A 26,188-nucleotide genomic window follows, 5' to 3' on the forward strand; every position below is an offset into this window, starting at 1 on the left:
CTTCTCTACGATGATTTTTACTATGGAGGTTGCTTGCATCGGTACAAGTACTTTAATTCTCTAAGCTGGTAAGCTTGCGCGCTGCAGACAGCAAAGTGTAGCACACACCTACACCCACCCCCAAACCCCAGTGTCTTACAGAAAAAGTTATACTGCCTTTCTGAACATGTCTAGAAAACATGCTTCAATTTGTATTGTTGTGAAAGCTGTAAGATAATGTCAAATAACAGCTTTGTGTTAAACTATTTAACTCCAGAGTACCTTTATGAGTATGTGGATACATAGTGCTTTACATATTATTAGGGTTTTTGGTGATACTAAACGCAGTGTTACAGATTCTGTGTGATGTATTGTGGGGAGGACTTTATATTGACCCTTCCTCCCCTCCATTTTGCTTATCTGTGAAGGAATGTTTTTTTTTACCTTAGAGTTACAAAGTGTGTTTCAGAGAGAGCAACCTGTAACATAACAATGGTATACTTGGTTGAATGTTACCACAAGAAATTCTTAGGATTCTTAAAATTTTGGGGGACCACGATTTTGGGAGGGATCAGCTGAAAATAGTCCTGTGTTTTCCAGAAGAATAATAACATCAGAGCTTTTAGAAGACTAGCACTTTTTATTTTTTCTTTTTCCCCTCCTGGAAGTGAGCTCTCCTGTTGTTTATTTCTACTGAGGTTTATGTTTCTATGAAACAAAAACGGGTTTGTGTTTTTCAGTGTACCTTCCTTGATGCGTGTCTGTTTGTGTTGTCAGTTCTCTCTGATCTGTGTAGTAAGCTGTAACTGACATAAATGGACTGTTGATTTGTTTTTGTTTTCCAAAAGTAGTAACTATGTTGCAAATGTAACAGCTTAAATGTTTCTACTGAACTGAAAATGTTTACACACCGCTTTCTGAGCTTTGGTGGTTCTTAAAAAAGATTCCTGTTCATAAAACATAGGATAATACCACTTCCTTGATATTAGTTGCTACTCAGTTTCTGTATGAAATCAAATGTTGATTAAGTTTTAAATGGAAACTGTTGTGTTGCAGGTAGAGGAAAACAACCCTCTGTGGTTCCCAAATTCACGACAGTTAAGGAGCTTGGTTGGTTAGTCAGGGTGGCATTTATATGCATTCTGTTTTGTTTTGTTTGTTGTTTTTTTTTAATTTTTTTTCTCTCCTTAAACTGAGAAGCTATATATCCTGCAGTTTGAGAGAACTGATCTGCCTGCAAAAAATTAAAAGCCAGTAGCAGTTAAGGTAGTAAGCTGGTTGCTAAATAGTTTTTTTTAACATGCCATTTGATTCTTTCTCTTATAGAGGTGTGTTTTGTGTTGAAAGTCTGTCGCTAGCTTTCTTTTTACCCTTCTGACCTTGAAAATTTGGGAAGACAAGTTGAGTCACTTTTCCATCTATTTAAAATGGAGATAGAAGTATTCTTTCCACTTTTTGCTTTAGTTTTACAATGTTGTGTTTCTGAGCAGGAACTAGAATTCTTTGTGTATGGAATGTCACATATCAGGTCCTTTCTAGATTAGGTGCATAGGACAGAGAGATAGAAACAAAGAAGAGGCCTTCACCGTTGTGTCTCTAGGGACCCCTTTTTTTTCTCTAAGTTACATTTTTTCCTCTATTTATTTCTGTAATTTAATGCTTTTCTTTCAATAAATCTCTTCCAGTGTTTTTTTATATGAAATTACTAACACTGCTTCCATATTTTCAAGCCATGTTGTACTTGAAAGAATTCACTGTTTTTCCTGCTGCACAGTGCAATAAGCTGCACAAGCTCTGTATAATACTCTGTGTTTAGATGTGTTTTCTTTTATTATCCTGATCAAAGCTTTAGGGTTTTGTGGCTTTTTAAATATAACACCAAAAAGGTCTCATGAAAGCTTGAGGTGAACATAGACTACAAACTGACAGTAGTGATTTCAAATACTCTGTTAATACATTCAGTATGTTCCTGCCCAAAATTCTCTCAGGTACAGCTGAAACAGTCTTCGCATGAAAGCGAACAAACAACATTTTACAGGAAACTTGTTTTCTTCATTTGGAAATGTTAAATTGGTAGCTTGGTAAGGTGATGAACTTTGAGGCATGATTTTCTTAGGTTAATTGACGTTGTGTTATAGGGTATTCATGCAACATGAGTGTTCCATAATGTTAAAACTAGGGGCTTGTGAGCTTGATTTTGCAAGGTGGGGAAGCAGGGGTGGGTGTTCTTTTTGTTGCTGTATCATGGTGATGCAACAGTGTACAAAATTTAAATTGAAAAATTCAAAGTAAATGTATCTTTTTTAAAATAATTGTGCAGTGTTGTTTGACATGTTTAATTCTTCTACAGATTAACACTAAAGCCCCACAATGTCCTTGAAACCACGAGTAGTTGACTTTGATGAAACATGGAACAAACTTCTAACAACAATTAAAGCTGTTGTTATGTTGGATTATGTTGAAAGAGCAACGTGGAATGATCGCTTCTCGTATCCTTTAAGTGAAAATCTGACTTAATGTGTTTGTATGATGTGTTTGGCATGGAGTAGGCCTGTTGTACCTGTCACTGTAAGGTTGTATCAGTTGTTAAGCCTGTGGGTCAGTGGATAAGTTGAAAGAGATGGGAAATTCTGCATATTTGGGAAGTATTCTATGTGGAAATTTCCACGGTAATAAATAGTAAACTGTTCTGAGTTTTACTCACTTTTAGTAGCTTTAATGCTTAGCTTATACTATAGCTTTTCACAGAAGTATATGCATTGGCTACCGTATTGAACATGTCTGTAGCAACGGTTTGTAAAAAAGCCTTGTTACTTTCGTTCCACTCTTATTGCCTCTCTACTCTCTGACAGTTAAGCTATTTTAAAAAATAATTACTCTTTCTAGTTGTGGTCATATGATCTTGCTGTTCAACTCACAGCTGTACATATATTGTTGTGGTGAAAAGTTTGCATTTTACATGTAAAATGGACTTGTAAGTTTTTTACAAGATTTAAGTTTCAGTCAACTTCTTTTAAAATAAGTGTGACTATTCTAACCAGTTATGTTGTGCCCTGTGTCTGTGCATTCATAAGGCATTACAGTGTGGTGGATAATTGAGAGACTTTTAGGAGGCTTTGCAGCTGTTCTGCAGCAATTTGACTGAGTTTGGTTTAATTGTAGGGGAGAATGATTTAGACTTAATGTTTTGTTAATTCTTCTGGGTGAAAAAAAAGCTCCTGAGAAGATTCTTATACATAGATTTTTACAACATAAGCTTATTCTGGGTGCAAGAGCTAGGCTAAAGAAAAGAGACTCAGAATTGCTTTCCCATGTGCCTGTTTTGAGTGTGTGCATGCATATAAATACATTAAAAAAATCAGTTTCCCATAGTCTTTGTGGAACCTTATTCTATGGTGTGATAATCTTTAAGGAGCTCTTTAATTTTAAAACTTTGTGGTTAATTTCTAAGGGGCACGACTCTTCACCTGGTCCGGGACTCAAGTTCAAATGGCTTCACAAAATTTACAGACGTTTTGAATTAATGAGTTGTGTACTTAATGCTGACAACTTATGCTGTGGTAGTTCTTTCTAAGCAGTTTTTGAGAATTGCATATTTCAGTCTTCAACAAGCTGTTAACTTCTGTAGCTTAAAGCTCTAAACATTTAAACAAGGGCACCTAAAATCTAAAATAATAATTGAATGAGATGTTTCACTCAGAACTTCTTACATGGAGGCCTTTTACACTAGTCTGCTGTTGATCCTCTTTTGGGATTTACTCCAGTTGATTGAACATCAGAAAGGGAACACTTATGAATAGGAGACTTGGGAAGCAGTCTTGGAAGAATTATTTGGCATGTAATTCTTAGGACCTTACTTGATATCATCTTGGAATTATGTTCCTTAGAAAGTGGCACTATTAGTGCTGATTTGGCACAGGCAGGAGCCTTTTTGTCTTACTCTCTATGGCTGAATGGCCTGAGAAGCTTGTGTGACTTGTAACTTCCAACTTAAATGTTGATTGTTTAGTACTTATGCTACTCTTAACCAAATTCTAGGTTTTAACGCAAACTGCTCACTGAGAATTGAATGACTTGGTTAAACTTGTAATTTTATACAGCTGGTGTGTTCCAGGTTTTAAATAAATAAAGAAAACTAAGGTATTGATGATATGTTTTAGGAAGATGTGGCATTTGAAAAATACATCATCTTGATCTTTGTTAGCTTTAAATTCACTGTTAAATTCAATTTAATTGGCGTAATCTGTTTCTAAACATCTATAGGGATGTTATAACGAAATGTCCCATTAACTCTGTTCTTCTTGCTGTTTAATAAAAAGGTGACCAATGATTTGAACTGTGTGTTAGTGAAATTAATACAGGTTATTTCATTGGTTATAGTACCACTTGATCTTTGTAGTCTCCTTATAGTTAAAACAGTGATGTGGAAACAAAGGATAAAATATAGCAAAGGATCATGATTTCAGTCTGCAGCAGTGTATTCTAAGAAGTGTTTGCTTTCTCTTGTGCTGCTTGAGACAGCTGAGATCAAATAGTGTATGGAGACTAATAGTATTTTAGGGGTGAGAGGCTTTTACTGTGCGGATTGCATTTCTAGAACTAATTTTTGCCTCACTACTTCCCCAGAACTTGTTTGTCTTGAATATAGTGTTTTCTCTGTAATGCTGGCAATTCTATTGTTAAACATAGCTTACCTTGAAATATAGCTTGTATCTCAAACTTGAAACGCTAGAATGGTAATGGGCTGGGAAGCACAACTGTGTAAGAATTAAAAATCTTCTGGAAAAGATCACCTGAAAGACCATATGTCACTTTATATAAACTCTGAGTCATCTTGAGCCACCTTTGACCTTCAGATTTCCTTTAAGGTTCTCTGCAGAAAGAAATGTTTCTGGAGTTGTTTCATTGTCTGGTAAATGAGTGACAGTTGTCTCTCTGAGATACTATTTACAATAATTTGGTTATTATAAATGCTTTGTATAACTTTCAAGACTTTGCTTCTAAGTGTTCAGTAGGGTAGGGAGTACTCTTTAAGTTAAAAGGCTGATCAAGCTTGGTTAGAGTTACAGTTCATTTGTACTTGGATAACTACCTTTAAGCAGCAGAACCTTTTTGAATAGGTAGAAATTCAGGATCTTCTGCTTGTTGTCATGGTTTTTCCACCAACCAAATAAACAGGATGAACAGTACCCAGGGAGGAAGGTAGCCATACAGCAAACAGAATTATTTTAAAAGTATGCAACGTGGCCGCCTGCTTTTTTCAATCTTTTATGCATATTTGTTCTCCTTCCTCTAATCCCCCATTTTACAAGGGTGCTAAACCAACAACTTATGAACTATATCTTTAATATAAGAACCAGCCCAAAGAGAAGGAAGAGTAAATAAAGTTCATATCATCATGATTCTTTCTGACTGTGAGTCCTCAAGTGCTCTATGAATTTTGATTCTGTTACAGAGGAAGACCAACAACCACAGAGTTTTTTTGAAAGCTGTGCTTTGGTCTTCTAGAGAAGATCCATTCAAAACTTTCTGTTAATATATGGTCTTAACTAGATGCTTTTTTTTACCCCGGGGACAGTATTAGTGAGCTTTTATGGCCTTGGATACAGTATTTTCTTGTAACTGGTGATTTATTTTTTTCCCCTTAGTTTGGAATTGCTTTGGTTTCCCCTTGCTGGGTAATACCCCTCAAATAGCAGCTACTGGAGTACTTAAATTGTGCAAGGCTTTTGATGTTCTTGACACCGAGTGAAGGCCCCTAAAAACCAGTTTGGCTTCAGCTTTCTTTGACCTTTCTCACCCTGCAAAACTATGTGCTGAACTGGAAGGACAGATGGCTTTCACCATTAAAATGAATTATTGAACAGTAAAGGCTGCTTCCTGATCTTCTGAGGGACAGCATCACAGAAAAAATGTGCATTTAGTTTATGGAGTAAAATACCAGTGATGACTAATGATTCATCTCCCCTCAAAGGTTTTTTGTTAAAAGATTCACGTTTTGAATGGTACACGTAAAATTGGATTCTGAAATGAAAGATATAGTTAAGTGAATAAACTAGTACAAACTAAGCAAGAATGTAAGCTTTCTGTAGCAAAGCTACACTTTAATGTGTTCTTGAGACTCATGGTAGCGCGCTCTTTTTTTTTTTTTTTTTTTGTAGAAATCCAGAGAAACTTAGTATCCAACAAATAGGATTTGGTGTTGATTTTTATAATTTGGTTGTTACAGGAAAATCTGTGAGGTTGATATGGAGGTCCTTCTGTGATTAAGCCATTAGTTTAATTTCAGCAGGTACACGAGAGTGTTATGTCAAGGAAGAATACTGGATTCAGCTTTCTTAATCTGCAAGAAAATTTGACTGCTCTCTAGAATAAAGAAAGGCATGTTTGGAAGATAGGCATTTTCGTGAAGGAGTACAGATAATATTTTTGATCTTCAATAGGTTTATTACAACTAAAACTTGTTTACAACAGTCAAGTCATCTAGACTTCTAACTGAAGCCTAGACACAGAGGCTAGATAAATTCAGAGATACTTGTTTGCTGCTTTCATCAGGTAAGCTGCCATTATTTTATTGTGCTGTGGTGGTGAAGACTGCCTGTTTCCTCTAACTTCAAAGCAAGTGGTTCTGGTAGCGGAGATTCATAATAGTTTTTGTGATGCAAAAGTGTAGTTGTGAAGTGAAGTGTAGTTGTGGATCTAAAAAGAAAAAAACCAATGTCCTCTTCGCTTGTGAGTAGCTTACAAAGATTTCTAATTCTGGAAGTTACTTTCTCAGAAATACCTTATTTACGTAGTGAGGAGGCTTGTGATTTGAATAGTACTGAGGATGTGTTTGACTGTGGACCATCCTTAGGCTGACAATTTGTTGGGGAGGGGGAATGTGGCAAAAAATCCAACCAAACTCAGTTGTTCTTTACAATCTGTTTAAGAAAATATTTCATTCTTCACTAATAATTTAATAGTTTTGATATTTCATTGCTCATAACTTTGGAAGTTGGTGTAATGTAATGCTAGCTACTGTTATAAAGCAGTGAATATTGCCCGTTTTGTTTGTTGGGATTTCCATTTAATGCTTCTTGCCATTACAAGGAGAATTCTGATAAAGATGATCGCAGTGGATGAAATAACTGTAAGTGAGATTAGGCTTTCAGATTCCAGTGGCCAAATAAAGGCTTTTTTCCATTTAGTTGTCCCATATCAGTGCCTTTCTTTTTTTGAGTTGTAGTTATGTGTAAAAAAAGAATCATGCTTTTGGGAGGAACTGTGGGATGAGAGCTTGGCCACTGTTCCATAGACTAGGCAGGTGACTTGTCAATTGTCCTTATGTCTTCTACCTCCTTTTACACAGGCATGTGCTTTTCTTAAGGTAGACTACAGGAAAGCAGATCTTGTGTCTTCCCTTAATTAAAGAGATTACCTTAAAGAGTAGTCTGTGCTAAATCATAATTTGTAGCTTGGCTGGTTTTATAAAGTACCTAATCTTAGTGGATAAGCATGATGGGTTTTAGATAACTTCTGCAGAACTAGTTTGTCCTGCAGTTTTTCACCTGAAGCTGGACTTAATAATTTCTTGACTTCTCTGAAAGCAAAGTTGTTAATCATAGGGTTTTTTTCCTGATGAAGTATCAAGTGACTTTTTTAAAGCTCTGCAAGGTACTTCAGAGGCAGAACCACATTAAGAGGTTTAATTGTTTGCTGCTGTCCATTTAAATGAGCAAGTGTTACTGTTTTGTGTAGCTGTGATCTAAATAGGATTACTGAAATAGTAATGATGGTTAAAAAGAAGACAGTTTTTTGTGCCCACATTAGCATTGTGATTACTTAATTTCCAGTGTCCCACAAAATTGTTTCACCTGTGGAGTGGGGACCAATACTCAGGGACAGTAAATTGTTTTGGACTTGGGAGAGGAAAACTTGAAGTTGGTTTCGCTTCATTTTTGCTATGCTCCATATTTGGCTATCACGTTTTAACCTAATTAGTGCTTCTTTCCATTATCCAAAAACAATCTTAGTTTCACATTGGCTGCAGGTACAGAGGAAGAATTTTGGATGAAAGCTGCTTTTTCACTTTGAGATAATTGTGTATTATTTGTGCATGGCAAGTAAGTGGTAAAAGCCACGCCAATATGGGGCTGCCAGAAGTTCCAGGATCTTAGCTGTAACGTTCTTTCACCTTCCACTACTTAAAATTTATTATTGATGCTAAAAGCTTAGATTCTTCATAAATCAGGACTTACACTAATTTAAGAAAATGACTTCTTTTGTGCTTAACTGAAAAAAAATATGAAAAACATCTAAAATGCATGTGTGGGAGAGAAAAGAAGGTTCTGTAAATCTTAAATGCTGTTCGTAAGTTTTCACACTTTAAGCAGATACAAACCTTGACTCTGAGCTCAGAGACATTTATGCTTTGTGTGTGGCCTATCCTGAACCTCTTGGAGAGAGACTTTATACTGAGACTAAAATTTTTTTGGAAAATCATGTGCGTCATTTGCACAAGGTAACCTATACAGTTACTGATGTACATGTAGGTATTGTATGTCTTTTTTGACTTCAGGGAGGGGGGTTGTTTGTTTTGTATGGATGAAGGTATGCAGATTTTATGAGACTAAATCACAGGTGAGAGTTCCAGGGGCAGAATATATATATTTGTCTGTATCTATCTATCTATGTAACACATCACACAACACAGTGTAGACAGATATATAGATATCTGCCTGTATGCAACACAAAAGAAAGAATGTTTTTTTTAAACCAACAGTTACGGTGTATGTAAAATACTCATTGGCTTGAAAAGCAAGTTCTTTTCTACTGAATGCTTAAACAAGTTCCAGAATGTCTTCATTTTCCAAATGTGCTATAGTTACTGTTACAATGTTAAAGTATATACTCTAATGTATTGGAAACTCATTGTATATACTCTGCTAAAGAAAACTTGCAAAATATGTGGGAAATAGAATAACAAAAATGCTTGGCAGGGGAGGAATTAATGATGAATTATTTTGCCAAATAACAATACTCGTATACCTATGTAACTGTGAATTAACTTCTGTATCATCAGCTAAGACGGCTAATTTTAACAGAATCATGATTCATCATGTTGAATATGTAGGATGGATGAACAGTGTCTCCTTGTATTTTAGTATAAAGAGTAGATTTAGATAAGATGTCTGCCTTTGATGTCTGTATAGGGAATGAAGAGTTGCAAATTCTGCACAGTACTGCTTAAATGGCTTGATGCTATTTTTTGATCTTAGATTACCCATGTATTTGTCAGGATAGGCTGGGTGTCTTAATGGGTAGTTCCACTGGTAGCAGAGAGGATACCTCTGAAACTTTGGTAGACTATGTCAGTTCACTAAACTAGCAGACAACTTGGATAGAAAAGTTCTTCCTCGTTTATCTAGTGAGCTGCATGAGCTCACTTTGGATAATCAGGCAGGTGCCAGCACAGTAGAAGCTGTGGGAAGTAGTGGAAAGCATACATCTGTGTGGTTTTTAATTGGCTATCCACCATTTGTCTTTGAAATAATGTTGGAAAGCTTTCACAAAAATCATACCATAGAGGGAATCACTCTGGATTTTGTTTTGTCTACTAGCTTTCCTCTTTTACATTATTTTTGCATAAGCTTCTTTGCTACTTGAGCCAGAGTTTAAAATTACATACTCTAGAGAGAGTTATAGTTGAATTCCTAGGATCTCATCTTCCTTCACAAATCAGACTAATTAGTTTAAATTGTAGAACTTATTCCTTTGAAGTATGAATATGTTTTGAGAAGTTCAGACATCAGCAACAAAAAGATTACTATTTGCTTAAATTCCAAAAGGTTTGGGCCTAGATTTACAGATCTGTTCTAAGTTTGCACATATCTGCATTTTGTGAAACTTTTTTTATTCCAGGATTCTTGGTAAGTATAAGGGCTTTTCTAATGGGTAAGGCATACTGATCTTAAGCGGCTAGAGTTAGGCAGCTCCTCCAGTGTGCATGTGGCTGCACGAGTTTAAAATTGATCCATGTCAATGAGGGAATAGTTGTGTGAGTTATCCCACCAGTGTGATGTGAGAATATGAACCATGCTTATTCAAGCAAGTACTTCTGTGAAAACAAATAGAAAATAATATATTATAGAGATTGTTCTTTTTAAAATGCAAGATAAAGCAACTTTGTGTTGCAGCTGGCTTACCAAAACTTTGTAGTATAAAGATTTGTTAGTTTCCTGGTCATCGCAACAAAGCTATTTTTAGACCAGTTAAAGCTTAGGTGTGGTCTTAATTTTGAGTATGCAGTTGTTATTCCAAAATTATAATCCTGTTACTATTATGTATGTATGCTATTTTCTTACTAATTTTAGTGGGTTGTGTGTGTTATCCTTCACAGAGAGTTCTGGAAGCTGAAGAACAAGTACTGGTTATGTATCACAGATACTGGGAAGAGTATAGCAAAGGGGCAGACTATATGGACTGTTTATACAGGTAAGCTTTGCAAATGAGTTATTAAACTTCTGAAATGATTACAGTGATCTGCAGCTTAAGTTGAAGAATGTTGTTTAATGAGAGCAATAGCTGAATATGCCCCAGTCAGTTTTGGAGAGAATATGCTTACAGTAGCAGAACATGAGAAAAAAGGAATGTCAACAGGTTTTTCTGTGCCCTGCCGCTTGCTGCTGAAGTAGTTATCTAAGATGATTCTACTATTCTTTCATTACTAATATATTCTACTTCTGTTGTTTCTGATGTTTCAGTGCCAAATATGTTGTTGCTAATCAACCCAGTGGTGAAGTAGCTGATAATATCCTAGGTGGTGTTCTACAAGGCGTTGTGATGAAGGGTCCAGTTGAACCAACATGATTTGTTTCAAAGCTTAGCTCTGTACCTTGGCAAAAACACAGCTCTCCCTTCTAGAACTGTCTCCCTTTCAGACAAGGTTATGTGCTCTTTGGGTCCTCTCTTTTCAGTTGAATTTTGTTTTACATGAAGTTTGAACTGCAAGGATTGGAGAGGGAGTAAAAATGTCTCCTGGTTTCTTTTCTGAGAACTTCAGAAACTAATAGACTGCATACAGGCAATCAATGTTTTTTCATTAGATTACAGCCAAGTCTATAAATAAAAACACAACCTGTGTTATTTTTGTACTTCTACTTTTTCCTGAATTACGAATGTCTTTTGTTGCTACTAGGGGTAGCTTAAACATAAAAAACCTCACCTGTTCCTGAGTTGCTAGAACTATAACTATATTGAGGTGGCTTTTGATTTACTAGGATTTGGATTTTAATTTCACTCTGACTGCAGGTTGAATATTCTAGCATGCATTATGCATGTGGTTTGCAGCAGGTAAATATAACTTAGGAGTCACGGTTCATATTGTACTTATCTGATGATGTGAGGATTTGCAAAGGATTTCAAGACCTTTACTATTATGTTAGGAGATACATGTGTGATCTTGTCGAATCTGTTAAATTATCACTAGCAGACTGGGAACACATGATGGAGTCCATTCTGGGCTTGCAAACTTTGGTATGTAATGTGTCATTGACTTAATTCAAGCTCATATGGGGAGGTGCTAAATCCTATTTAATGTGTATGAATCTCACTGATTTTGTTTTGTGTAACAGTTTTTCTGAGTGCTTCAGTGCTTCTGGTCATAAACCAGCAAATTAAAATACTTCTCCAGCAGTGTGAATCTGATTTTTTTGTTTGGCTTATTTTTAAATAAGCTAGAGCATTTTTTTTTTTTCAGACAGTTTTTATGCACATGAACCAACCTGTACATATATATAAGCTCAACAGAGTGGTATTCATGTATCTGTGAAACCAAGTTCTTAAACTCTGAAGTTATTCATTTCCTGCCAGCTCTGCACATTCTAACTTTTCTTCCTGCTTTGCATATGGTGTTTTGGTCCAGAAGATGTACTTGTTGGGTGTTCTGTTGGAAATAATTTTACCTCAAAGTTAGATGTTCTTTCTTTGTGTTGAAGTTGTGAGTTTTGTCATATACTGTCTTTTAAAAGTCTCTAAAGGGTGTGACTTTGAAAGTGATTTTTTTCTTCAATAATAAAACATACACCCACCAGGTGTGTTTTGCTAGGAAAACAAATTTGGATTCAGTTTGAAAACTAAAATCCCATATATTCTTCACTAAGATAAAACTGATGGAATAAGGAACACCTGATATTAAAGAAACTTCTTCAGTTGTTGGATTTTTTTGTTAACGTCTGATGACAAACATAATACCTAAAAGCATTGCTGGACATTGGGTCTTAGCAGTGTCTTGGTGCTGTAACTGTCTTCATGGGTAATTGTATTTGTAAAAAAATCTGGTTTGTGTACCTTTATTTAAAATAACTGGAGGATTTTCTTATCCAGCAAATTGAAATTAAGTGATTTTTTTTAAAATGCTGAAGTTCTAAAATGTACTCATAAAAAAAAATCCTAAAAACTAAACACACATAATGCAGCTTTTGCTGTTTTGTCTTTTTTAAAAACACTTAGTACTAGCATATTCATGTAATTTTTAGTTCTTTAGGCTAATTTTAGTTTGCTTTGTACTTTTATGTGACACATTTTCCTTTGTTTTAGGATTAAACTTCCACCGGTTTTGTCATGATAGGAGTAACGTGTATTCCAATTCTAAGCATGATATGGCAGTAACTTGTAACACAATCTAAACTTGTATTAATTCCAGTCCCCTTCTTGTTTTTTAAGCTTTAAGAAGCTGCTGCTCTTAATCTTGCTTACTAATTACATAACTTAATAAATATGAGGAAGTTTTAAACAAACAAGAAGTGCCATCAACATTTGAAACCTAACAGTAATGATATTTTTCTATTGAAACTTCTACTGAAAGAACTACCCTCATTTTAGCATTTAGTAGCCCTGGGAGGTTTACTTCCACATCAGGTATTTATTATTTATCTCATAATTTTGATATGGCTGTTGGATTCCTAAAGTTTTAGTATCTGCAGTGCTTTGTTGTAATGAAATGGCTTTCATTTATTCTTCATATAGATTATTTTAACCAGGTCTGTAATTACAGGTCTGTAAACCAGTGGACAGTTCATCTGTGCTTGAGTAAATCAGAACAGATACTGTATTATCTAAATTTCTAGTGCTGAGCACTTCTATGTGTACACTACTAGACACACTAAAGCATTCTGCTGCTTTTGGTATAGCTCTTGTGAAATCACTGTTGCATGTTTTCATTGAAACGTATTAAAGTGTGAACAAGCCTCTGAAAGTCACACATTTCAACCTTATGCTCAGAGTAGGGCTAGCTTCTAAGTTAAACCAGATTTTTAAAGTTTCATTGAGTCAAATTTCAGCTCCTTCAAGGACAGAGATTTTTCTGCTCAGCCTGTTTCAGTGTTAGATTACTCTCACTGTAAAAAAAAATTCCTGTATGTCTGTTTGGCATTTGTCATTCTGCAACTTGTGTCCTTTGCTGCTTATATTTTCTGTGTGCTCCTCTGAGAAGAGTTTATTTTCATCTCACGTATGTCTCATGCTATTCACCCTAGCTATTTCAGTGAGCTTTCTCTGGACTCTCTTTGATTTGTTGAGATTTGTTGTGTTTGGGTACTCAGAACTGGTCATAATATTCTAGGTATGTCCTCAAAAGTGCTGAGGGAACAATTGCCTCCCTCGACTTGCTGGTACGCTCTTGCTAATGCAGCTGAGGTGATGCTTGGTTCATTGTTGGATCTGTAAAACAAACTGCTCCCTCAGTATCCACCTGTGAACAGCACTGTTCATAACTGGTTGTGGATAGATTTAGCACCGCTGACCATGTGAATGCACATGGAAATTACTGAAAACATTAATATAATTGCTAATTCCTATTGTACAGTGATGTAGTCATTCATAACTTCATCACGTGGCCGTGTACGCATTCTGTAGCTTGTAAAGCAATTTAATTCTGCAAGTGGTAGATTGAAGAAAATCTTAAAAACCAAACTGTTTCTGAAAACAAACTGTAATAATTAGTCCTAGCTAATCAGTTACTTCTGGTTGTTTAAATTGGCGTCTATGCATCAGAAGAGTGGATGATATTGGCACATAGGGTTTTTATCCATTTCCATGTCCATGAACACTTGCAATGGCCTGTGAAAATTGTTAGCAGGTTTCTCTGGGTGCAAATTTCTGAAAGCAGTTTCCTCAGCACTTGGTCAGGTTTATTCCTGTATACTGTTCTGCTAGACCTTTGTGCCATTTTGGGGATCAGTATAGCAGTCTGACTCTGTGTGTAGGAGGCAGGGTGGGGGAGGAAGAGTGGTTACTTAGAAGTTTCTTGTTTATCTTAGGACAGCTTTCAGAGGAGGAAAAAATCTGAATAGAGGGTGTTTACCTTTTTTGCTTAAAGTATAGTACTTCTAGAAATATATGTAATCATGCATGGTGTTTTGTGGTGTCATATCATGGATGGACAAAGACTTAAAGGCGGTAAACTCTTTTGGCTTTGTTCATGGAGAACATAAGAAAATGACCAGTAGCTGATTTGAGACAGATACGCTCTTAGGTTATTACATTTAAGCTAGATTTCACAATGTCTATTTTGCCAACACTAATACTTGTTTCTTATCCAGGAGTATGTAATTCAAACTACTAAAACCAAATAAAACATTAAAAGAAAAAAAATATACATCTAATCCTTCTGTCAGGACTTTGAAAAGTCTGTTGTGTCTGTCCCCCATTCTCCCCCGCCAAGGACACTGTGGGCTGTTGAGATGTCGCATTGCTTTGGGAGTGTAGTCACTGTGTTAGTCTGTGGTTAGAGTAGTGTCCTTGGTTGATCTAAAAGTATGAAATACATGGAAGTTACCAGGTAATCTGTCCCAATAATTAGCTACCCTTCTGATTGTTAAATTAGTTTTTTTGCTAAATTCCTTGTAAAAGAACTTACCTTTTGTTTTGCTAAATTAACAAGTCCTTTATGTCTGAAAAAGTTTGCCACAAAAATATTCATGTACTGGATGTTTTCATGATGTTGTTAATTTACATGGGATGCTGTCTTCCAAATGCCACTGTAAAGTAGGTATTTGTTTTGAATAAGTCTTGTAACACTCTTCTGAATTCCAAACTTTTTACCTTCTTTCTGGAGTGGAAGGTTGGTGGGTGTGTTTTGAGGTTTGGTACCAAAAAGTGTATTGCTTTGCTAATACCATGAAAGTAAACAAGTTTTAATTTTCTCATTTTGTTTGCCATTTTCCTCATCAGATACTAAAGTGTAAGTCTGCACAGGTGAACTCTCAAGTAATTGGGCCTGAGCTGTGTGATCAAGTATTTCAGATTTTCACCTTAAAGTTTTACCTTAAGGGCAGCAAGAGTCTGTGGGTAATTTCTGGTATTATCAATTCATGCCCAATTCTTGTCTCCACAGTAAGTTACAAGTAAACCTTACGGATTGTCTTGTGAAAGTAAGAAATCGAGATGAAGTATTTAAAGTAGTAATTCAAGGTGGAAAATAGTTGATTGCTTCAGTGGAGGAATTGATTTGAATTACACTGTTCATACATCCTTTGCAGTTATTGCTTATGCTTGCTTCTGGAAATTGATGGTAAAAGTAGGACAGCAGGAGAGGAAATATGGGCAAATTTGGTTTTGGTTTTGAGGCAGTGTGGTAAAGCTCTTGCCACAAATGCTTCTGCCTGCCTGCTTCTTGCCACCCTTTTTTCTTGAATCAGGTAGGTCTTTGCAGGGATACCCAATCTAGATTAAACTTTCTTATTGTAGCTACATGAGCTTTAAGATGGATCAGTTCCCGATCTGGATTTGTTGAGAAGGCATGTACTGATGGAGGAGAGGGAGTGAATGAGGAGAGCATAGGGCTTTCCTTTTTAGGAAGCTTAACAGGAAAAAGCAGAATGGCAGTTGCTGGCTTTGTTCTCATGGCAGGGGTAGGAAATATCATCAAGGACCATGCGTGCTTAGGGCTTGTGTCCCAATTATTCTGGATGTCCGTACAAGTTTTATATGAAATGGCGGGCCGGTAGCCTTCTGCACAGACTTGCATTTACAATTTATGATGGTTATTTATTGATGGCTGCAGAGCATTTTACAGTATTCTGTAAGACTCTGGAGTCTGAAAGTAGGTTAGGCCACTGTATTCCAGTTTGTCACCACTGCACTATCACAAGTCTTCCTTCTTTGGACTCTCTGGTGTCCTAAATACTTTCAAGTTCACAGGTTTCCATAGTGTGTTTCTCCTTTTCGTCTTTGTTTGTCATTTGCATTCCTGCCTGAAGTATTCAGACATCACTAGTCTGGTGCAGCCTCTGAACCCTGAATCTCTTAAAGCACTTCAGTAATCTGGCTCTCTTCAGTGTCTGAAAGTGAGCATCCCAAAACTGCTAGTTGGATCAGAATTTTTTAAAAAAATCTGTTACCTCCTTTAAGCATTAACATAACAAATACAAGTGCAGTTATAAATGGTGCTATAATTTTTTTCCTGTTTACTGGGGAAAAAGGAGGAGAATGGTTTGGTTTAAAAAAGCTACTGTATTTCTTTTAAGGGAATACTGAGAATTAAGAGGGACATTTTATCAGGTCTTGTGCAGAAACCTTTTTCTGTTATTTACAAAACCTATGCATACAATAGTAAATATTAAAATAAAAAAGCATTTGTAACATTTCTTCTTTATAATTGTTAATTAAAATATTTTCTGCAAATTCTTATATTTAAAATTTGCAATACAGCTGTTTGCTAGTTGTCATGACCTGAGTAAAGCATCACAACTGACAAAAATTGGTCCTGTAAAAATTGACACTATTTTTGTGTTTTAGTCTGAGAAATGCAAAATAATAAACAGTACAGGTAGAAGAAAATACATTTTACTTAAAAATATCTGATACTCAGGAATGTTTTTCTATCATTAAAAATTAGCTACTGTCACTCAACTAGTCAACCGCTCAGAATTTATCAGTTATCTTGCATATGCATGTATGAATAATATGGTAGTGTATGTTGAAAGGTTGGATTCTTCCACAAGTATCACTGTCAGCATTTTCTTGGTGTGCAATATGTATCAGGCTACTGTGTGATATGTCAGTTGCTAACACTACTGTTTTAATATGATGTAAGGTCTCTTAAATTAGAAGTCATTTATATTTTAAGAATTTCCTGCAGATAACCAATGCCACTGGTTAAAAGAGGTTATCTTTTGTGATGTGGAAGATATTCCACAATTCCATATTTTTTTTTTAAAAAAAAACTACAACAGCTTAACTTCTGCCTGTTTTGATTAGAATATCTTTTTCTATAGGTACCTCAACACACAGTTTATTAAGAAGAACAAATTGACTGAAGCTGATCTTCAGTATGGTTATGGCGGGGTGGATATGAACGAACCATTGATGGAAATAGGAGAGGTAGGTATCTCTGAAAGTGGTAGAGGATATAAATTATGTTCAGAAGTGCCACAAGTTCAGCTTTGTCCTCTTAAGTTTTGACTTTCCTGTCATAGAGAAAATGAATAGCTAAATACGGTAGAAGTTACAAGCACTGAAACCTTTGTAAAATGAAATTACGGTTTTGATGTATAAAAACAATGATCCAAGGCAGAGGGTGGGGGCAGAAGCAAATATGAAAACTATTGGAGAACTTCAGTTTAAAATGTGGTAATAGATACCACTTTGCAAAAAAAACCCCCTTTGCCTTATTAGGTGACACTTCTGTCTAGAAAACACTTGGAAGAAGCAGTACTTTTGTTTCTGGAAACCCTTGAAATAGTATCTTTAGGCTTCTATTTCTTGATGTTGCAAAGTGTAACAACTTTTTTTGAGATTAGTCTTCTGTACATCTTATTTTCTAATGCAAGCAGTTTTGTACTGCTATTGTAGAAACTTGGATAGAGATTTTAAAAAAAAGTAGACATTCTTTGTACAGAAGTGTAACGTACGGAAGGTTTATCTTTAAAAAAAATAATTTGGGGCAAGCACAAGGATGTTAACACAGTTACTAGTGTACATTGGAGAGTCATTTTTAAATACCTGTAAAATGGAAAAGTCAGCAGATACCACCCTGTGCACTTTGACTATGCAGAAGTGAAGTATACATAGTTTCTGTCACTTCATGATTATTCTTACCATTAAATATGGAAAGAAACATGAAAAGATAGTTTTACAGTAAAAAAAAAAACTTTCAAGTTTTTCAAAACATAGTTTCAGTATGACTTTAAGAAGATTTTGAAAACACCTTTTCAATCTCAGTCAGAGCAAACCCACAATCCTGAATACAGTTGAGCAGAAACTTCTTTTGAATGCTTGTCTTTGTATGTATACACACTGCTAGCTGGGGAATTAATTTTATTCTGTCATTATTTGTAGTGGTGTATTGATTTTTTCCTTTGCTCTGTACATTTGCCTTTTTCCTTTAAAAGTGAAGTGAACACTTCTCTTTTGGTTTGGAAAGCTAGAGAAAATACATTCTTAATGTCAGAACTCGAGCTGTCAGTGATTACTGTTCTAGCTGTTTGATGTCATTGATTTAAGTAAGAAGTCTCTGCTGCCTTTAGTGAAGAGTAAGGAGAGATTGCAGTGCATGAAGAAGCATCTTCTGTGCTTCTGACTCAGCTATCCAGCTGCTGAAGACAGCACTGCCAGTTGGGATTGCTAATCCTCTGACAGGTTGGGAATGGGCTCAAAAAACCACCAGAAATGTGATATACTTAAGGCAGTTCAGGAAATTGTTCTTCCCTTGTCTAACTGTGCTGTCTCCAAGGCTTGCTAATTAGTGGCATCTGTAAAGGCTTATCAAGATTGGAAGTGCATATTGCTTCCGTGTTTGTGGTATCTTCAAAATGGCATAAATCTTATTCCTTATTTCCTGAGACTGAGATTTAGCTGAGTTCATTTCCACAATTGTCGGGAGGCATCCTTAGCTCTGTGTGAATGACTGTTCAGCTGCTCTGGGGGCTGGGAATAGGTCTGGGCTTGTTCTTGGCACTGGGTGATGCTGATGCGTTAGTGAGTTCTCTCCTTGTTTCAGTGTGCTACTCCGTTCTGAGGTATTACCCAAAGGGTGGTAGTGACAACTTTTATCCATAGATTTCTGCCCTAGGATATGTTCATTGGTAAACAACAAACTGTAGACCTGATAATTCAGCTTTTTGGAGTTTCTCATTTTCCTTATGTTTAAGGAATCATAAGGGGTGGTGGAAGGACAATGATGCACACTTCTTAAAGCTCCCCAGCAGCTGTTCCTAGGATGGTACAACCATAGCTCATCATTTGGGCAGGTTATGGCGAGGGTCAAGATTCTTGAACTGTAGCTGGCAGCCTTTGGTCTTTGAAGATGTTTGGATGATTATGATGTCTGGAATGCTACTAATGACTTTCATTATCTCACACCCCAAGACTTCTTTCATTTCTCTTTGTCAAATACTGTCTTAGTAAGCTGTAGTAGTAGTGGGAGCTAAATTTTTGATCTTGAGACAGTAAAGTTAATCCCAGTTCACTAGTGGTATAGAATTAGCTTTATGGCCTGAAAAGGAATAGAGACTTGAGTCCTACTCTCAAGTAGTTCAATGCATTAATTGCAGTGCTGCTTTTGGTAAATTCATTGCCTCAGAAATAAAAGTAGTTCACATTTCTTGACCTGCAAGGCACTTGCCAAGTTTATCAAGTCTTTTTGTTTTGAAAGCATTTTCTCTTTTGTTATGGTTCCTGTTTAGGATTCTATCTTTCATTCTTTGGATTGCACTAGGGGTTTTGGAAAAGTCTTTCAGTTGTTCACCTCTTTAGAATGGAAGGAATTATCATTTATCCCTTTTTAGATGACTGAGATGATCGTGCTTCTGGGTAGATAAAGGACAGAAGTTACAGAAATAATGCCCAGTGTTTGTAGATGCAGAACTGTACTGTCTATGTGCTGAAGCTTCTCTCAGTGTCACTCCTGTGCGCTAATGAAACTTTTTGAGCTTTTCAGTAATCTTAAACGAGTACGTGCTTGCTTAGTTCTTCTGGGGTGTGTAACAGTAGGTATATAGCAGAGACTGGAGGTGCGTATGTGACGTGTGTGGGCATGGCTTCAAACAGTTTATCATCCTGATAAGTGTTCCAGACATTCAGTAATTGTATTAAGAGAAATACAGGATGAGATCAGTTGATGAAACTAGTATGCCAGTGCTTGCAAGAGATTTATTTTTCTTTCTGTATGTTATGAATGCGTGGTGAAGGATACTGTTTTTCTGGGTTGAGCCCGTATCATTATTTTCAGAGTTCTGAGTTTTCAGTGACTGTATGGGAGCCCTGAGCTAGAAGGTAGTTAAAGTGTGCATTCTGTGTTTTTTTACCCCATCATGGGGCAACAGATTCTCAAAAATGAAGGAAACTACCATGTTCTGTATTGTCAATCCAGGTGGAGAAGGAAGATCAGTTTTCTACTCAAGGAGAAAAAAGTCTCTAGAACTAATACGTCAAGTTGCTGGATTGACCAGTCTGTAGCTTACTTGACAAGAAAATTCCGACAGGCAACTTGAAGCTGTTTCAGACTGGTAGATCTTAAGTGAGAGGGACTATGCTAAAGACCACATTACAGAATAGAATTGCCTGAGATTGTCCCCTTCACCTCAGTCACAACATGTGTCAGTGTTTTTTTTTTTTGTTTTTTTTTTTTTTTTTTTTACTTTTTTTCTTTCTTCCCCCTGCCCCTCTCCAGAGCTAGCTTCTTTCAGCATTCTCTGCTGGATGAGCTCCTGATGTCTTAGGGAAACTGTTTTCCTCTAACTGTTCTGCTACTACTGTCTACAAGGCAAGACAGTGAAAATCACTCCCAAGACAACTTTGATTTCAAAATGTTATCTGTCTTTTGATTTATAAGCAAACCTCTTCTCTGAACCTGCTTATGATACAGTTGGGTCAGCTTTAGCTCCTAGACTCTTGTACTCTGTATTACTGCACGGGTGCTGGAGAGCTGTGACAGAGCAAGTTCATCTGTCTGCCCTTTAAAAGGAACATTTATTTCACAAAGTGGATTAGATCAGATACCTAGTCAATAGCTAAATGCCTACTTTCATTTAAAACACAATCAATATTTTAATTTTTGCAGCTAGGAGTCTATTAGTTGTGTCAAAACTTTATTAGCAATATTCCCTCTGTCCTCACTGATTTTGGTAATTTCCTTTTTTTCCCCAGTCTACGACTCACTATTAGGTGTTCTTAGAGGTTGCAGATGTGTGTGGTTATTCCCTCCATCTGAGGGATCACATTATCCACTTGGGCTTTAAATCTGACTTTGACTTAAGTGTAAAACCTCCTTTTGAACGATTGCAGTTGTGTTTTTACAAGTGGTATGTTTCGGTAGCAATTACTTCACCCACAACAGTTTGAGATACTTGAGTCTATTTGACTGATCCCTCTAATGATATATTAGTAATAGGGTGACCTATCCCTTAAATGAAGGTGATTTGAATTCCATTTAAGTCAAATATTCTCAGTGACTTTGCGTAAGCTGTATATATCTTAGTTTGAAGATGTTCACTGTGTGTTTGATATAGAAGGGTTCTTTATCTTTGATTCTGACCTCTGACAAATTGGTCAAGAGACATTCCCTTTTGCTAGCTGAGGCTTATTTTTGCTATCATTTTTAGAAATACCGATGTCTGTACGCATTCAAACACTTCAGGTAGAAAGACATGTTACTTACCTATTGCTGTGCAGATTTTTGTTTGAATGTACACTGAAAACCTGCCCTTGTAACCAACTTGCTTAGGGTCCTTATATACATTTGAGAATCCTTGACAGCGTGGAACCAAGGAATAAATTTGTCCTTTTAGATGTGTGGGAAGAATGCAGACTGGAAAGCATGCATTCAGACACTGCATGACTAGAAATTGTCTGACACTGCAAGAGTACAGATCTGTGTGATTTTCATCCAAATGCAGTCAGATGGTCTAGAAGAAAGATGCTGAAATAATATATCAATACATTGATAAATTGGAGAGATGTGAAGCAAACAATAATTTTAAAAGGATACAGAAGAAGGTATCCGACCATTTCATTTTTGAAATACTGAATGGGGAATTGTATCATCTTTAGTTTTGTTTTGGGGTTTTTTTTGGTATTTTTTTATTGATGTAAACTTGTGTTGTGTCTTGACAGCTAGCTCTTGATATGTGGAGAAAATTAATGATTGAGCCACTGCAGGCCATCCTTATTCGGATGCTCCTCCGAGAAATAAAAAAGTGAGTGCTTGAATATTTTTTTGCTTTTACACGATGGGGGGGGGGGGGGTTATTGCACTTTTTTACACTGAGAAGTCTGGGGATGCCAATCAAACTTTTTTATGGTTTTTTTGAAGGTAGCGTTGTAACTTATGATGATGATCTATCAGCCTTTCTTGTTGTGGCTATATATTTGTGGTTTGCATGTGTAGAAAGAGTCTGAAAAGGAAATGGTTAATTCACTGTTACCTGAGGGTAGTGATCTTTCTGTTTCAGCAACCCTTTTTATCAATGGGATTGGGGAGTAGTTGGAATAATTCTCCAGGTCCCATAGGATACCTTTTGCCTTTTTTTTCCACCTGATGCTGACTGCTTATGGCTTCTGTGCCATCACTAAACTTAAGGACCAGGGCTTATGCAAAGATTCTGGCCAAAGCCAGAAAAGCTATGTTGCTTTGCATGGGGACCAAAAACAGTTCTTGCTTGTCTGTAAGGAAAGCGAAGCATCTGGGTTTCTGTTGTTCAGATGAGTGACTTCATTTAACGTTTTTGGTGCCTTACTTGAATGAAATGGAAATAAATATTTTTTTTTTTTTTTCACTTGGAGGGAATTTATTATTTCTGAATATCTTTGATACTTTTAAACAAAGACCCTGGTAGTTACAGGACTTGGGCTTCTTAAGTTTTGATTCAAAAGCTTTATACTGTTTAGCTTCTAAAGGATCTTTTTATATATGAATAAACAGAAATTTTGAAATATATTACAGACCTTGTGTGTAGTTGTAAGTTCCATTGGTTTCTATGCTTTTACTACTGTTAAGGGTAGCTCTGGAGTTGCCCAGTGACTGGGTGGGGTTTTTTAAAGTGATTGCATGCCTGACTCAGTGTAGGTGAACTGGGATAGTGAGGTAATTTGGCTGATCAAAGTTTCTTTGCTGTGCACGTGGTCAGAAAAAAAAAGCTGTATTTAGAATGCATTAAAAAAGAATATTTTAATATTAAATTTTGTTTTTCCTTCCTGAATTAAATTTTTGATGACTAAGTAACTGACATGATGTGTCTCTCAGATAGTATCTCTGGAATCAGAAAGTATTTATTTGCTTTGAGTTGTTGAACCGTGCTTCCTTTGTAACCAGTGCTAATACTGCTTTATCCATATGTTTACTATAACAATTTATTTTTACTAAATTCATGGTGAAGAAAATTCTGCTTTGATACATCGAGCACGGTGACCCTGAAGACTCATTTTGGTCAATCTGTATATTTACTTGTGGGTGGGAGTGGAAATCTGTTAAAACCTTTATCAAGAGACATCCGATACCTTTTAAAAGTAATGGTATGTGTTTACCTTGAGGCTGATGACAGACCTCGCAAGGTTATTTAGATCAAGACTGTCGCTGGCTCTGTGGGTTATTAGATCTTGAGCCTGTAACAAGTTGATGTTGTTATTAAACCATTTAGAAAGTTCTAAATAAAACGTGAGTCATTGTCTCTAATGGTTGGGTCTGGATTTCCCCCCCCCCTCAGTTATTAAGGATTCTTCTGTTTGATCTCAAAAGTTAATTCAACTCCGTTTCTCAAAATACACATCTAACAATATTAACTGTGTTCTAGCCACTTTGTGATCTGCATATCATGTAGTGAACTATGTAAGAGAGACTTCTTATTATAGCTGTTCTTCGTGGTATCATGAAATGTAGGACTTACTATGGGTATTCTGAAGATGGTCTTTGCATGTATCTGTAGGCTTCTTGCTGTCCTTTACTGTGATTCTACTGGTTAATACAGTTTGTAAGAGGCAATGTTAAAGACGCTGCTGCAAACAACTCTTAAAAGTCTTTTAGCATTGAGCTCAGCAATGCAGGAATTAATCAGGGTCTTTGAAGAAGTGGATATCAATGAGTTAAATCTACCAAAGGTGCAAGATTATGCATGGGAAGATTATTACCTAAAAAACTTAATAAAATTACTAATACATGTATATACTTAGAAACTTCTTGATTAGATGCCTTGTGTAGTACTTAAGTGTACATATGGTTCTATTTATTAAAATGTTATACAAAAAAATTGAAATTTAAATAGATGGAACAGTTGAACTTCTTCTAACCAGAAGATTTTGTTTAGTATACGGCGATATGTGGAGTTGGTAACCAACATTGTTGTCAACTGGTTGCCTATAAAACCATGTTTATTATTGTACTGGAAAAGTTAGGGAGAGCAGAGCCACAGATTTTGCTTTCAGGTTTTATTTTAGCAATGTATTTAACTGGAATTCTGACTAAAATCTTGAGCACGTTGACTTTTTAGAAGTTACAAACTTGTGTGATACACTATACATTACAATTGACAACAAGCTTTTTTGGTATATGGCAGTGAAGAACTACAAGAGTGACTTGTGGTTCAGCTGAACAAGATGGCTAAACTGATCTAAGAGTTTGCTGATGCCAAAAAGGAGCAGGCTGTGCTCTGCTACTTTCTTGTGCTGAATTTGGTGCTCATCTTAGTGAGGCAGTGCAACCGCTAATATGACAGAAAACCATCTTGGTTAATATTTCTCTAGATTGGCATGATGAGTCAGTTCAGCAAAGCATTAGATGAGTGCCAAAGCAATGCAAGAGAGATACAGAGGCCTGTGACTGAGCCAAAGGGAGCAGGATTAGTTACCTTGAACAGCAGAAAATTGGTAAATCACTTAAGCTTGTCTGTGTCTGACTGCACTCCTTTTTATATAGTTCTGTATATAACACACTTTCTTCCCCCTCCCTCTAGCCCAAGCACTCCTCCTACAAGGCAAGCTGAATATCAACTTAGGCATTTTTGTTTCAACACAACAGGAAGCCGACAAGATCTCGAATTGTGAGAAAATTCATCTATGAAATTCTTAAACAGAAATAATTTGGAAATTATTCAGGTGCTATCTCAAATGACAGTGTGATTAGAACAGACTAACCAGGAGAGGCTTCTCTAGTAAAGATAACTAACACTTTCTAACTAACTGACCCTGTTCTTGTCAAAGCTGATAAATTATTTCTACCGTTTGTTTGGAAGGAAAGCTATTGGAAGTTGACTTTTTAGGAAGTGTTCAAAATGGGCTCTTCTAGTTCACAGTGAATTCTGTAGGTAAGTGGTGTTGATAGGCCATTAGTCTGACACAGCAGAGCACTTCTTCTGAATGATGAAATCTTCTCAGTGAATACAGTATTTATTATTGTGTCTTAAACTTTAAATCTGTTTTATGGAGCTGTAGAAGTACGCTGTACAATAAGTATTAAACTTCACTGTTAGCTTCACTCTTAAGGCAGGAACAAGATGGAGTTAATATAAACTGGCACAACTTCCTTGAGCTTGTTTTCTGTAGCTTTCTCCATTTCTTTTGAAAAAAGAAACTCATCATCCAGATTAGTGGAACCTGTGTTTCTAGTGCTTTATCTTTTTGTCCAGATTCCCCACCAAACATCATCATTCCCTTCTACCCTCCCAAGATGTCCTGTGACATCCGTGCTTCACACTGTGCAGCAGCTGCTCTGTAGCTGTATGTGTCCGTATTGCTTGCTGACTACTGCCAAGAAGGAAAATGCAGACTTAAGAGTTTCACCTTGGTGGGGTCACCAATTTCTCTCATCGTAGTTTGGGAGATGCTTTTACTGCTATAGCTTTCCTGAAAGTCATCCTTGAAAATTATGTCAAATTTTGTTGAAACTAGCCATTTGCATTAAAAATTGTTGGGAGCAGAGTGCCATTGGTGTAAATAAAAACCTGAATATGCTGCCAAAGCAGACAAGGCTGGTTCTGTGCTGTCTTCCTTTTCGTCTATCGCCTTCATGCTGTTGACCTCTGCTTCAAAAGCCTGTCTTCCCCCTTACAGCTCTTCCACGGAGTGTCTCCCTCTTGCACTTTTACAGCTTTTTCCTAATGATATACTGACCTTTGAATCCCTTAAGCCTGACTTTGCTGCCCCTTCTCCTCCTGCATCTGCATGGGCTAAGGTCTGTGAAGTGGCCTGTGAACCGAGCAGAGGGGATATGAGTCTTCATCTGTTATTACAGTAATGC

At 36.5% G+C, this 26,188-nt stretch overlaps 1 protein-coding gene across 4 annotated transcripts in view; it reads left to right on the forward strand.

The window, feature by feature from the left end:
• Positions 1 to 26,188, forward strand: part of CUL2 (cullin 2) — a 52,390-nt gene that overhangs the window by 1,211 nt on the left and 24,991 nt on the right. For 3 of the 4 annotated variants that reach the window (XM_080384335.1, XM_080384334.1, XM_080384336.1), the window contains exons 2-7: positions 2,330 to 2,468; positions 8,380 to 8,482; positions 10,361 to 10,455; positions 17,238 to 17,343; positions 22,075 to 22,157; positions 24,906 to 24,992. In XM_080384335.1, coding sequence (XP_080240461.1) covers positions 2,350 to 2,468; positions 8,380 to 8,482; positions 10,361 to 10,455; positions 17,238 to 17,343; positions 22,075 to 22,157; positions 24,906 to 24,992 — 593 coding nt within the window. In that variant the 5' untranslated portion in view covers positions 2,330 to 2,349. The remainder of the gene's footprint in view (positions 1 to 2,329; positions 2,469 to 8,379; positions 8,483 to 10,360; positions 10,456 to 17,237; positions 17,344 to 22,074; positions 22,158 to 24,905; positions 24,993 to 26,188) is intronic. The other variant, XM_080384337.1, reaches the window with a different exon arrangement.

The sequence above is a fragment of the Falco punctatus genome (genome assembly GCF_963210335.1).
Source record: "Falco punctatus genome assembly, chromosome: 4".
Taxonomy (NCBI): Eukaryota; Metazoa; Chordata; class Aves; order Falconiformes; family Falconidae; genus Falco; species Falco punctatus.